The following is a 15270-nucleotide window of genomic DNA, read 5'->3' on the forward strand; positions in this document are numbered from 1 at the left end:
TGCAGCTCGGGGTTCTGCTGCCCGCCGTACGCGTGCAGGGACTCGGAGGAGCCCGAGGACTGGCGCCGCAGGCCCTTCTGCGAGCCGCTCGTCAGGGAATTGCTCCTCCAGCGCAGCTGGGGCGACGGCGGCCGCTGGGTGGCGAAAAAAGCTGCTGCCGGTTGATTTGGATGTTATCCTGACTCCTCTGGGGGCCATACAGATTCCACAGCTGCTGAGGGTCTTTAGAAGCAGCTCGACTTTCTTTTTCTTTGTTTTCCTCTTTGTTCTTATCATCTTCTTTCGGAATTCTAACCTCGATAACTTCATCCTCTGTGATAATTATATGGGTGCCTGGACTCCAGGAGTTCCTGTGTTTGGGATTGCTTTTGAAAGGAAACCGGGGCTTGCGATTTTCAGGTGGAATAAACCTGTGAGGCATATTTTGTCGACGAAGCTGTTTTGCTATTTCCTGCTGCTGCAGATTTTTGAATCGAATCTGTTCTTGCCTCATCCAACGTAATCGCCCGCGTCTGAAAGCTGGATCACCTGCCATCAGCTGAGAAACACGCTCCTCTTTGGCAAGATCATCATTCTCGCTTCTTTTCAAGTCATCCGTGGCCTTCTTATCCATATCCACCACACTGGCAGAGCTTGGAGACTTGGCATTAGCTATGGCTGACTGAGCTTTCTCTGGAGACCCTATTAGAGGTAAAACCTTCTCCATTTTTAGCATCTTATTTCTAAGAACTTTTATCTCTTCATCCTTCATGTTGTTCTGCTTCTTCACTTCTTGCAAAATATCTTCCAACTTGTCTATATGCACCTTAAGGTCATCCACATCTGTTATTCCTTTTCCATTGGCCATAACATCTTCAATTTTCTCATCTCCAACTCCTACTGTATCCCAGACATCACGAGCAACAGCTCGCCACGATTCACGCTCGTTTGGATCTTTTTTCCCATACATGGCACAAAGCTCTTTCATTTTAACAATGGCCAGAGCCTCAATCTCCTGCCTAGTGTGCCTGAAGTCATTGAGTGCTACCTCATAGCATATCTCCTTCACAGCCTGAATCTTTAGGTCTGAGATGGTGACCCATTTGGAGTCTTTGCTAAGGCGTCGACGCTGGGGTATCTGGTACATTTTAATAGGCTCTCGTTTCTTCCCACTGCTGGGGAGGCCACACTTTTTTACAATGGTTTGGAGCTTGCTGGGGGGTAGCTTCTCTCTCAGGGAAGTGATCAGTCTCCAACTCTCCTCACACGATCTCTTGTCCGAATCATCCCCACTATCAGAGTCTGCATCCTTTGGAAAAACAAAAATCAAGAAGTGGCCCCAAAATAACCAAAATTAAAATTGTAAGAAAATGGAAAAGCTAAACAAGAAGTAGCAGGCAAAGAAAAACTAAATCAAAAATCAAAATAGAACAAGTGATAAGGAAGTCCCTGAAGACTGAGCGTTAGGACATTAAAATGTATCTTCGAGAGTCATGGACTGTCAAAACTGGAGCCCTTCACCAAATTAACATTATATTTAAAAGTCTCATCATCTCAACATAGCAGATATTCTAAACTATTCCCTCCCAATCCCTTCCAAAATCTTTAAACAGAACAACTAAAACCAAGTTCCTGATGAAAAAAAAATTAAAAACCAAGTGTAAACTGGACTTCACACATGCTACAAAGACATGCAAGTCCCCGCCACACACATTTGCCTTGGTGACTGCTGTTGCTTCTTTCAGCCAATCCTCCCCAGGTAGGTGAACACAACAGCCATCATAGGAGATGTCATGAGCAGCCAAAGTAAGTCGGGTTAACACTGGTTAGTAACGTTGCACGTGGTTGCAGGGATGCTCAAGTTTAGAATCCACTTCACTACAATAGCAGCCAGAGAAGTGTTAGACGATAAGAAAAAATGAAACAGAAGCAGCCGAGAGGTTCAATGTTAAAAGGACTGTAAGTGCCACTATGACAGGTGAAGACAGTGGTTCATACTCCAAGACTTGCTACAAGCTAAAAGGATATCCAGAATCAGAGTTTCAGAGGTGGGCTGCAGTTTTGTTTGTTTGTTTTCCCATTTGTCACCTTGTTGCTTAGTTTAAGGAAAAGAAACATTAACAGTCTTGTCTGTCCGAAGAATGAGTTTCAGGAGAATGTAGCAGTAATGACTTTTTGGGTTTTTAATTGTTTTAATACGAATTCTCTATTTGATATCCTGGATTTGTCCTCTTCTCAAACCCTAGAGCCTGGAGGTTCCACACACTTGCTAAGTTATGCATGTTTTGCTTCTTCATTACAAGTTTTTCCACCTTTTGCTAAATCATTTCTAATGAGCAGTGCTTCAGGATTCCATATGCTAGGAATGTTTATTCAGGAATACTGCCACCAGAAGTCAAAGATAACCATTATTGCTTACTGCAACCAGGAACTGAAGTCAGACTAATTTTCTTTAAAGGATCATTAAATTAAGGCATCTCTTTATACAAATGAAATGTCCTATGTATTACTGTGATCCAAACACCTTCAATAAAACACAGCAGTCGCTCTCTGATGAACCTCTGTCTAACATCCCTGGTTTCCACAGAGAATTATAATACATGAGAAATCAGAAACAATAACAGCCAGTTACTCTAAAGCCAAACAAAATTCAATTCACTGATTTGGAACCACAGGTTCTAGACTTAAGACTTCGGGTAGAAGACCAGGAAGGATACAGAACACAATAGAATTTGGATTGGGAATAATGAAAGGGAGTCAAAGAAATACTGTTCTGCCCTATGGTCAACAAGCTCCACAGCCTAAGAGTCACATTATCTGAGCTTCTTGTGACCTTGTGTATTTTAATATTTAAGAGCAGCACTGGAGAATCAACTTCTCCTAGCTTAGGTCAGAGTATAAACAAAACTGGTTTAAAAACAGAACATAAACTCTTTGTGAGTTTACAGCTGACAAAATCTGTGGCCTAAGGAAAGAGGACCTAACAAACTGCATGTGGCAGTGGGAGCAGGAGGTGCCCTGGGGGAAGGCACCACAGAACCTACAGTCACCGTGACATCCAGAGAGGCAAAGGATGAACTACTCAAACATTAAGTCACCAGTTCCACAGGATTATTCTCACAGGTCACAAAAGTACCATGTTACTAGTTATGGGTAAGGCATGTCTTGTGTATAAAAAGCTGATTAAGTGACACTATGTGGTCGCTGCCCTGTGTGCACTCGGAGGTTGATCAGAACAACTCCTCCAGGCAGATACCCACGTTCTAACGTCAAGTGGTCACTGCAGAGGCATTACGACCAAGAAAACCAGGAAGGTAATTTGAGCTCTATTACACATTTTCACACTCAATTTGTGAAATGGAGAATGATTCTTTCATTCCCTAGTAATACTAGTAAGGCGAATATATTAGGTATAAATTTGGGAGGACAAGAGCTACTATATACCTTTTTTGTATGGCACATCTAACAAATAATTACCCAAACTGGTTGGAATCTAAGCACAAATCCAGAACAATCTGGTAAACAGGAGCAGCCAGCTTCTTATATCCAAGATTATACTCCAATTTAGAAGAAGAATAATATTTACATTTCAATATCAGTCTTACATAGCAGTAAGTTAGAGAACCTGATATTGTAGTTGGGTCTTGCAGCAATGTAAATACTCTTAAGGTACTCAAGCTGAAAAGCATTCCCAGGTTTCCCAATCATTATTCAGCTATTGCTGTATGAATGTGTGACTCCTGTCTGTTCCAGACTGCCCACGGTGACACAGAAAGGACAAGATGTGTCAAGGAGCTTTGCTGTCATGGAACAGTCTTATTAAGAATTGCAACAAGCAGGATACTGCTTATCAGACCAGTGGTCTCATTTGAGATAATCCCTTACAACTAGGAAAGGTGTCCTTCAGGAATTACACTGGTAATGCATGTAGGATAGTGTTCCACCTTTGCCCACTGATTGAAATGAGCAAAACCAAAACAAGCTTAAAGAAATCAGCAACTTTATTACAGTATTAAACTACCCACTCTCTAAAGAGCCTTCCCTTAATCTTAACTCAATGAGGAAACAAATTCCCTTCACAACACTTATAAACGCAGCATAACTCAAAGCAACTCCCCAGACAGCCAATTCTCACAGCTTTTAATTCATACAAAGGCTTAGCTTATGCCTGTCAGCTAAAATTTAAGGGAGGGAATTCCACTACTTGCATCTCCTTTGACACATAGCCAAAATTTACTCAGTGCTCAAACTATTTCTGTTTTCACACTGAACTGATTTTTTCTGTACTGCTTTCAGCTACACAGATTTTAACTATAATATTGCAGAGATGAAACAATTAGTCACATCTTAATTTCCTTTCTGAACTAAGCATTGCTTTGGTTCGAAGTCTGCAGCTCCTCCTCCCCACCCAAGAAATTAGTCCCTTGTGATAAAATAATTAGAGATGCAGAAGTCTTTAAGTGCATAATATAAATGAAAATAAAAAGTTAGCTTCTATTTGTGGAAGCCACAATACTGTGCTCCATTCTGATTTTGGGAGAAGGGGAAGAGCTTTACAGTTTAAAACCCAGCATGCATTTAGCCCAGAGTCTTCAGTGGTCTCACACTAATACCACAAACAAACAAATCACAATTCTGACATTTTTTATCAGGCACAACTCTATTTGCACACGGGCTAAAGGACAACCCAATGCAGTTAAAGCAGAATCAGGAGACTCAGGTTTCTTAAGAGAATTCAGATTTCATTCCAGGGCTTGGTCTTGTTTTTAAAATTCACAGGGTGCTTGAAGACTGCATGCATTTCTAATTGTAATGCACTTCAGAAGTTATTTGTTGTGAGAAGACCAAAGTCTTCCTACATCAGACTTACTTTATCAGGCTTCCTATTTAAGAAATAGGTGGAATTCCCATTGTTTGGCACGAGATGACATTCCCTTTGACACTGCTCCCTAGTCAAACCCCACCATCAGCATGTGTACCATTAAGACCCTTACAAGGAACTCCATGCAGGGGGGGGAGAAGGGTTAAAACATGCACAATGCAGCAACGTTTTCAGACATCATTCAAAAAAATAAACCTAGTGTATCAATATTCTAGGAATCTCTTTGGCAGCACAAAATTAGTATGTTCTGGTGATCCGAGACAAAAATAAAGGCAAACCTCCCAAGAAGTAGCTGTTTAGACTACTGAAGAGGAACTTAAAAAACAGAGCATAGAAATGCCCTTCTTTCAGGTTAAGTTGCAGAAATCAAACCTGTCCCAACAAGAACTGATTAAAGCCTCCTCAGTGTCAATTACAATCTCTGAATTAACATGAAGGAGCTCACTCACACTGAGAATAATTCACTGTAGACACAAGTGATTTGAAAGCAAAGGGAGAACTGCATTGTGCAGAGAACCCAAGCAGGTTTCCTAAACTTTCAGGTAAGCAAGGACAGGAATTACTGTTTGCCAAAGGTATAGTTAATCTGAAGTAAGGACACTTACCAGCCTTTGCTGCTCCAACAAGAGATCAGCTTCCTCCTTTTCCTTCTTATACAAAATCTCCATTTCTTGTAATCTGAAGATGAACAAAAGAACAGAAGTAGTCAGAGGTCATCATTTTCATGTCAGTGTTACTCTACACACACAACCCACTGAATTACAGTTATAAGACTAAAAGTCATCAAATGGAACTGTTATTTGTCTACTATAGCACTAGAGAAGTGAAACTTCCTTTAAATTGCAATTCAGCCTTTCACCAAATAGTCAACAGGGTTAGTGGGAGGTGCTAACGTGTGATCTTTAAAGGAGCCAGAGCACTGAAACACTGAAGTAAAATAGCAAGGAAGCTTTCTGACACCTCCTTATTTCAGGCAGAACTTTTGAGTTATTTTGTTACCTTTTCTCCATCTCCTGCTTCATGTCAATGCCCTGCTTCTCCAGAAGCTCCCTCTGAGCAAACGTCCAGTCAACTGGCTCAGAGGGAGTCTCAGCTGATGGTGTTTTCTCTCTTTCTGCTCGTGCTTGCTCTGGATGGTTGAATCTGAAGACATGATTTTTACCCATGATGATACGATTTCCTAAAAACAGGAACAGAAGTTATCTCTTTCAGGTAAGGATTCCAACACTGTTGAATGATTAATCCCATAAGGATTTCTGTATACATCCAAGTTAACTAGGTGGCAGGAGAAAACAAAGAATGCCTGCCTTGTACAGAACAAGACACTGCTGATAAGAAGCAATGCTCACAGAAGACAACACCCCCCTTGGGTTCCAAACTAATAACCCAGCAGAGCTGACAAAAAATTGAAAGAGAAACTTGGAGACTGAACAACAGTTGCAGTAAATAAAATCCATCACCAAATCCCACTGCTCTCCTCTAGTGATGGTACCAAAACATGGGCAAAAGCCAATTCAGCAGAGTTTTGAGTTTGCAAAAGCCTAACTTCAAACACTGGAACGTATGGTGCTTATTTTTCTTTAAAATGTGGTTTACATGTACTGACTTTATTGGATCAGGGGAACATATGGAAGGACTTCACAGCTTCTTTTATGCTAATGTCACAAAGGTTGAGGAAATCTAACATTGCCAAATCTTTTGGCTAAATCTTAGAGGTATCAGACGTCCACAAAGCCCGGGACATGCACAACAGATGGCAGTAAAATGCCTCTACTTTCATAGAACATATCAGAGTAAGTAAAATTTAGAAAAGGCATTCTAGTATACAGGCTTCCAAAGTAACCAAAATTGTCCTTATCAATATATTACTAAAATACAGGCTCTTAAAGATGTCAGAGGCCATATCCATATTCTTATAGTAACTCAATTACCTAGATGCAGGAGAGGAAAAAACAAAAAAATATTTTTTTTTAAAAGAAAGTAATTATTAAATGATAAAGTCACAGGATTCAACATGAGCCATATAGAGGCACAGAACAGCAAAACCTGTTCTTCCTTCATTGTCCAGACTTGTGCATGCTTGGTTCCATGAAAATACTTACAACTTGGTGTAAATAATTGAGTTTTGGGGGTTTTTTTGTGGTTTTTGGTTGGTTGGTTGGTTGGTTTTTTACCAGTACAAAAATGAGGAAGGAACACAGAAAGCAACACAGCTTGAAAGAGGTAAGTTAAACCCCATAATTTAGGGAAGTCACTCCCTCCTCTCTATTTCTTCCCCCACGTGCCTTTCTAAAGGAATGTAGGGGACTGGGTGGGAAATGTAATGAGAGCAAAGAGAAGCTGTTGTACTCCTGCAGAGGGTCACATCTGAGCTTTGCCAGGAAACTGGGAATTTTCCATCAGCAGCTGGCAGTCTGTCTGCTCTGTCTCACCGAGACTGCCAAGGGCAATAGGCTTGGGCAAGAATGTATTTGAATAATATCAGGGTAAGCAGAAGAATGAGCAGGATGCTGTGCAGCAGCAAATATTTAAGTACACTTAGATGCAGAGTCTACAAAAAAATCCATTCTAAAATTCCTTACCTGAGCGCAACTGCACAGGCTGCACAACCCTCTTGCCATTAACATAGGTTTCTGATCGTTCACAAGGCTCCAGAGTAACAATAACTATGAAGAAAACAACAATGATGAATGAGACTTGAGAGAGCACTGTATAGAGACAGAAGTGTGCAAACCCCAGAGGCCTCTCATTTTCTGCCTGTCTTCCTACTCACACCAAAACAAGATACAAGTGAATCACTCCTTGATGCCATGCTAGTTAAAAAAGAAATAAGGCCCCGTAAGAAAATCAGTACTACCAACATCTCCACATGTTGCAGTTGGAAATAATTTTTTCTGTTTGAATTTTCATGTTTATGATTAATCAAGATCAGAACTTAACTCTTATACTGACTGAAGCCTGCCATTTGAAGCCATTATCACTCAAATTTTGTTTTCTTCCCCTAAGACTCGAGAAAACAGCAAGCCAAAGGTGTTGGTTTTCTTGAGGTAGGAGAAACCCTCAAACACCAGTATGCCCTGGCCAACTACCAAGTGGGGAGTGAAAGATTCAGCAACCCTCTGTTAGAAGCAGCTTTTTACCGTCACCGTTGTTGTTCCTCTCACTCCGAAAGATGCAGTGTTCTTCTTTGATGTGAGCCCCACTCAGCACAATGTCCTGCCTTCGTTCAGCATCAGCCTGGCCAACCCTGGGTCCAACAGAAGATATTTCAAGAGCAAATCAGCCAGTTTCTACCACACTGTGTACGACAATGCAGCTCAGAATTGTCCAGGACAGAGGTCTAAATTATTAAGACTACCCTTCAGGTTTAAAGGTTTTAACTAGCATTTAACTCTGCATTGCAGAGAACTTAGATTTACCATGAATTTGAGGATAACAGCTTCACAAAAGAGAACTTTTCTCTCTCTTAAAACATATAATTTGAAGAGGGAATTGAAGTGTTAAACACATCTAGATGGAATATGTTTCCTTCCCTCTTGTGTACCCTCTTCTCCCCTTAGCAAAGGAACACAGAATGAAAAACAGAAGTGACAGGAACTTCCAGTGGTGCATTTCAGCTGGCATACAGTGATCACTCCTTCCAATAATCACCATCTGCACTTTAACCAAGGAGCAATAATGGCTCAGGAGACTCTTGTTGAATAATGTGATGCCACAAGCAGTTTCATGCAGCTTCCAGAGTGAGAGGTTGGCTGTATCCCTGGAGCATGAAGATTTATGTCCATTCCAAATTCAAATATTTGAGCAAATCTAGATACAGGTAACTTAATTTTCAGTCTTAATGTTTATGAACTTCTTGTTCTGTTTATCACTCTACACATTTCTGATGTCAGCTAGCTAGGCTCAAAACTTTCAACGATTTCTTAAGCCCTGAGCTATTTCTATTCATCATTCTGTGCTAAATTCTCAGTTAATACTCTTTTGAGTAGGTCCAATGCATATTAGAGTAGCACCATACAACAGCACCTGGTTGTGTACTCCTCACCATTTGTTCCCCAGGAGTACACAAACTAAGCAGCCAGACCTGGCTTAGCACTCCAAAGAGAGCACAAGTCACCTCTCTTCTTCCAGATGTCTTCACAACAAGTTTTGGAATAAAACCCATTTTAAATTCCAAATCTGGCAATTAAATTTAATCTCACATATGTGAATGCAGAATACATTAATTGTGCAGAGGCATGGAAAAGAGTTTATTTAAATAATAAAGTGAATACTCATGCATATTCCAGTTACTTTTATCAAGTACTAAGGTTTTCAATTCTCCAACCAGCAAACTCTCAAAGGCATCTGCAGCAAGCTTAATTACTTTTGTTTTCCTGTATCTTAGGAGGGATATCGAGCTTTCTTTTACTGCCCAGGTGTAGTAATGAACTTCTTATAAAGCTGAGTGACTGCACACATCACTTTTCAAGCACAAAATCATCTTAATAGAAAATTAATTTCTGTACTTTTTTCCACCTACAGCAATCTCATACTTAATTTGTACCTGCAAGTTGAATAGCTCAAGGCATGATTGTTATTTAAACACATGGTGTCTCCAGCATGGGAATTCAAGCAAGCAAAGAAGCAGACTGCAGAGTGTACTAGCACCAATCCTCACCTAGTAATACCATCTTTGATGTAATAAAGCAGACATTCAGACATGAGTGGATCTTCATTAAGGTTCACAAGATGAGGAGTCTGAAAGAACAAGAAGAAAAGTTAATTAAGAACTGAGCACCTACTTTCAGGCTTTTTCCCACAGCTGTGGAGGATGAATATGAATTCAGCAGGGTTGCTATGTATGTCAAGGTTGTTCAATAACCCATTTTTTCAAACAAACTCTTGCAGTACTGAAGAGCATCACAAAGTAACAGCAGAAATACAGCTCTGAAAATTAGTTATCTGAAATATTAATCAATAGAGGGAATAAAGGCTTTAGCTGGAAAAAAAAACAAGATGCCACATAAAGTCTCTGTAAACTTTAGTAATGGAAGTCCAGCAGCAGAAAAGGTTACTTCAGGAAAAATTTGAAACAGATGTGGAATCAGCTATTTTTCTTGGGCAATACAGGTCAGGTGCTCATTTGGAAAAGTCTGTTAACATCAAAAGCAAATCTAAAGCTACCAACATTCTCTGATACAAACAGCTAAAAAACTCTTAATCTAAAGTTCTTCTAAATTTAAATCCACTACAGTTACTAAACCAACCTTCTTTGGTGAAAAAACCCCATTGGAATCAGCAAACAAGTCACAAGGCCTTGGTGTGAAAATCTAGCCAGTGAGATAGCAGTAAGCACAAGCACAAAAGAAAAGGCAAAAATGGTTAAACAGAATTAAAGAAAAAAGATGATAAATGAGAAATAGAACAGTTAATAAGCCACTTAATAGATACCCTCAGATAAATTTAGCAAAAGGAAATAAATTTGGCTAGGATTCCTTGGGAACATTGCTTCTATCACCTTATTTTAGCTGCAAAAAAGTTTACTTCAGAGAGATGTTAACAGCACTCAGTTTCCAGAAGCTCAAAAATTAGTGGATGTTCACAGTGAAATGTGCCTTTGAATGAAGAGCTCTGATTATCAATTGCCCAATGGAAGACTTAACTATAAAGACAGAAAGCACCTTTTTTCACCCTTAAAAATATAAGAGACACTTAAAACCACAGCTTAAGATGTACCATGCCATCATAGTTACTCACTGCATTCAAATCCACATTTGGAGCCATATAAAGCTCTAAAATCAAGAGAAACTGGAGAGAAACCAAATCCCAGACACCAATGACTGCTCTAACACCACTAGAACTTGTAACACTGAAGCTAACTGTACCCTATACATGCATGTTTTAGCTTCTGAGCTCATTTACACTAAACTGAAGTCTGAATGGGCAAATCAAAGGCAACAGAGAACTTTGTAAGAAATAAAGCACAACAACTTGAAAGATGATGCTGGCAAAACCAACTGTTGAGACATTCTGAGATATGTTATTCATCCACAGACGGTTATGTCAGCTTTCTCCTGTGCAGCATTCCATCCCTGATGGCAGCATGAGCAATTACATTTCCACAATCCTTTTCAAGAAGTCTCCTGCCATCAAAGGCAAAATTGGTAGATACAGCAATAATTGCACAACTTGATACTTTCCAATTCAGGACGCAGGCAAAATTTACCTTCCAGAGTTTAAGTTAAAGCTCAGCTGGTAAAAACACAGCACTGTCCATGTAGCATGTAATTAGATATATATTGAGACCACAGAAATGTAGTCTTTTGAAGGTTGTTTTTTTCTAATTAGCTATATACACCTCCTAAATTTTCACAACAGCAGCCACAGTTGCTAGAAGGAGAACTAATGAAACTGAATTGCAAGGATAGCAAGGAACAGAAGCAAATATGACTAGCTCAGGAGTTTTACTTCCTAATCAATTCTATATGGGTAAAAGTAAATCTAATCTATTACCAAAGCAACTACTTAGTCCAGATGACATTTATACACAAACCTGATCAGCTGAAAATGCACCAAAAGAGTCATCAAAAAAAGCTGAGGTACTCTGAGGGAAAATCTAAAAGGAGATGAGGATCCATAACATAAGCAGAAGAAATGTAAAGAACACTCAATTACAAACTTTAGGCACTCAAGGAGTAGACACAAAAGCAAACCAAGAGTCCTACCAACTCAAAAGGTAACAATCCAGCACTACTTTAAGGGAAGGATTAAACATTTTAACCAATTCTGCTGTCCCACTTTTCTGAGCAATGCCTCTGGACAGGTCCCTGTTTAACCTTAGATCAAGTGTGTTCCACACTTGCACGTGCAAGTTGCAAGTTAAAATATTACCCCCTGGGCTCCTTGTTCAAAGATTTTTTAAGATACAAGAAAGTACATTCTTTTCCTTGTACTTATTGAATAATTCAGCTCTAACTGCATAGATGGGTTCTTTACTAACCTGATTATTTCTTAATTATAGCACTGATTTATGCCCTTTCCCTGCACAGTTCTGCTTCTTTCAAGTTTAAGAAAATAAAACTGTTGACACATACTGAAAGTAGCATTCTCCTGCACCATTTATATTCAGTGGTTCATTAGATTACAGTCCCTTTTTCCAAGGAGAAAATGGATTAACAAACAAATTCCAGGAAGAGCACCTAACCAAGACTCCAGACTTTTCTGGGTATCTTAAAGAAGAATAGGTAGAGTACATGAAGGTCATACAGAGACTACTGAAGAAAATGGGAACAATCTGAGAGGCAGCATTTCCAAGTTGCTACTAGATCAACAGATACACAAAGAGCTGCAAACACTTCTCCTTACACACTTTTTTCTAAAGGAAGGTAAAAAAGTTCAATTTCTGATATCAGAAGTCACCCCATCAACTTTTTACACTGCTCCTATTTCATTATTGTATTAGGCTAGCACGTGCTTCCCTCCTGTAATGACCAATGGAAGCTACCACACACAGTTCCTTCCACAGCTCCCTATAGGCATCAAGTAATAAGTCGCATCACTGGTAGAAGGAACACTGTCCAATTTCATTAGTACAGGGAAAAAGTCCCTAGATGTAGAGCAGTTCGATAGCTTCTAACACTGAAGCTATTTCCAAAAAGATACTGTAAAAGGAATTTACTACTAAGGGTTCAAACCTCCCCTGAGTTCTTCTGTATCTTACATGAAGGCAGGCCCTTGTGCAAACAGTAGCTCCCTCAGCTACTGGCTCCTCCCAGGCCCATCAGGCTTTTGGAAACATGATACAATAGTTATCTCTTGTCCCTACCTTTTTAGGTGAGAAGACTCCCAGTGTTCCTCCATCTTCCCTAATTGCAACTCCCATTTCTGCCAACAACGCCTCCCTGAGAAAAAAAGCACAACATTTACCACATTTTAGGCTTCTTAGACAAATTAAGGTCTTAACAAAAGATAATGAAATACATTTGACTCTCAACCAGCCTATCCACCAACCACGCAGCCACCACTGTCACCACCTTGGAACACAATATGGCAAGTTTCCAAACTTTAGTCCTAGAGTTTACAGGCCTGCAGAACAGCAACAACAAAAATTTAGCAGTGATTTCACAGCATTTTAGTGCAATAATATCTCACTCTGATTTTTACCCTAAGACACAATTCAATCCAAAGCTGGAAAGCTGGAGCTGCTCCATAATTTTAGATACTTTGGCACTTAAAGCTTAATCTTTTTTGCCTAAGTTTAGGGCCAGAATTTTTGGAATGTAAGGGAATTGTGGAAGGGGGCAGAAAGAGATCAGGACTCCATGTTGCTTCATTGCAAAAGCCAATGTAGCAGCTTAGGATGTTTTTCGAATTACAATTGTAAACACTTCAACTGTAGGAAATATAGGAAAGAATTTGGCTTTCTCTCAACTGTTTATACATAAAGGAAAAGGCCAGCAGAATTATCACTAAGCATTATTCTGCTGTTCCACTCCTTTCAAACAGAGGAACATTCTCCATTTTCTAGACTTCTCCCTTTTCTAGAGACCATTCCCATCTGCAGCACTTCTGGTTCCTGACCTTTCCATCCTAATGGCCTCAGTTTTCCTCAGCTTCTCTTCCCAGGTTTCATTCAGCTCTGCAATGATCTTCTCAGATTCCTGTGTGAAAATCACAGAAGCTGTTTTACAGTTCTTCTCAAAGCTCTTTATATAATACAAAAAGCAATTAAAGTTGTGCTCAGTTCTAGACCTCAAATTAATTTCAGATATAAATGTACTCTCAGCATTTCAAAACTCTTGAAAACAAGCTGAGAAGAAAAGACAACTTCATGTCTAAAAAGAGTCAGACTTTAATCTGAATCAACAAATTTTTTCCTTTTTACTTTTTTTTTAAAAATCTGCTTTACAGACATCATTCAGTAATTGGATGCCAAGGAACTGCAAAGACCACACTGTTATTTCCATGGCAACAGCAGGTTTCCAATAGGAAAAGGATATGCAGTGTGTGTTCCAGCCCATTCCAATCCCTGTGGCAGTGTTTCATGGACAAGACATGAGAATGAAACAGAGTCAACACAGCCAGCTCTTCCCACTCATCCACCCATAGAGATTGGGGGGCCTTCATAAAAATTAAGAAATACTTCACTGTAATGCATTTCTGATTCTATGCAGAATTGGGACAAGGCTGCTATTGTCTGGATAAAGCATGCTATTCTGTGTGCTTCACATTTTAATCTGTGGGGGCTGGGCAAATACAACAGTGGCAGGATTATTCTTCCTCCTTTTTTTCCAACTTTGGGGCAATTTGGTTTTCTGAAAGCCGAGTGCATTTGCTTGTCAGACTTTGTCCACACTAGTGCTGACCAGGCCTCCTGAAGTCTGTGTTTATGATAAAATTTTTCATAATTACAATTGCATCACAGGACCCATAAAGAAGAATCAAGATTTTAATTTGTAATTTAGTTGTAGGTCCAGGCTACAATTAAACCTGAACAATCCTGACAGAGAAGGCTGTGTATGAACTCAGTTTCTAAGTGCTATTTTTAAGGTGCAAGTGGGTTTCAGACAACTTCCTACAGAAGCAACAGCATACTGGACACATTTATGAAGGAAAGTTCTCCCCAGTTCACTGCTATGTAGCCTTGGAAAAGACCAAAATAATAGCCTCAAAACAATAGCCTCCTTAATCTACAGTGATACCTACCTTCAAACGTTCAATCGCCTCTTCTCCTCCTGGTGTTGACATGATTCTTTCCTGTATACTGGACACAGATGTTATGCCCACCTGACTACTGAGAGAGGAGGAGGATGGAGATGCAGTGAGGGACCCCATGGAGGCTGTGGAAAAATTGCCAGGACGTTGATTCTCGGAGGCTAGCAAGTATCTATGTTTATTGTTCTGAAAATCTTTCAAATCTGGGAGAGAGACACACAGACAGAGGGAAGGCAGAAAGATAGGGAAAAGGAAAACAGGAAGAGGGTAGGAAGAGGGGAAAAGGAAAGGAAGGAAATACCAGTGTAAGAGGAAAGCATTTAAGCAGCAACAAGACAAGTTTTGTAATTTTTAGATGGCAGTTCTGAAACAAATATTTTAATATTAGTATCCATAACATAACAACTCAGTTCAGACTCTGAGGATTATTAGTAAGGACTGCATCACAATCCATTTTGATCAAAAAAGCTTGAAAAAATTAAACACTTGCCAAAAAATAAACCACCCTGTTTCTAACTGCACACAAACTAAACTGAGCACCATGTTGCTCACACCAGGAGCAGATTCAGTTCCTTGTGAGATTAGTGACATTTTGGGCTGAAGTCTGAATAGCCATCAGCCCCTTAAATTCAGCAGAACGTTCTCTTCTAGACTCCTTTAATGTGAGATGATGATTAAGTAAATCTTTATCACAGCAGTGGTTCTGCTGCTGA

General features: G+C 39.8%; 1 protein-coding gene across 2 annotated transcripts in view; it reads right to left on the bottom strand.

Annotated features, from left to right (window-relative positions):
• Window positions 1-15270, bottom strand: part of KIF1B (kinesin family member 1B) — an 81305-nt gene that overhangs the window by 37093 nt on the left and 28942 nt on the right. For both annotated transcript variants that reach the window (XM_008944783.1, XM_008944782.1), the window contains exons 12-19: window positions 14549-14682; window positions 13424-13503; window positions 12669-12744; window positions 9522-9601; window positions 8002-8108; window positions 7444-7527; window positions 5861-6041; window positions 5467-5539 (exon numbers count right to left, since the gene is read on the bottom strand). In XM_008944783.1, coding sequence (XP_008943031.1) covers window positions 5467-5539; window positions 5861-6041; window positions 7444-7527; window positions 8002-8108; window positions 9522-9601; window positions 12669-12744; window positions 13424-13503; window positions 14549-14682 — 815 coding nt within the window. The remainder of the gene's footprint in view (window positions 1-5466; window positions 5540-5860; window positions 6042-7443; window positions 7528-8001; window positions 8109-9521; window positions 9602-12668; window positions 12745-13423; window positions 13504-14548; window positions 14683-15270) is intronic.

The sequence above is a fragment of the Merops nubicus genome, unplaced genomic scaffold (assembly GCF_000691845.1).
Source record: "Merops nubicus isolate BGI_N331 unplaced genomic scaffold, ASM69184v1 scaffold15337, whole genome shotgun sequence".
Taxonomy (NCBI): Eukaryota; Metazoa; Chordata; class Aves; order Coraciiformes; family Meropidae; genus Merops; species Merops nubicus.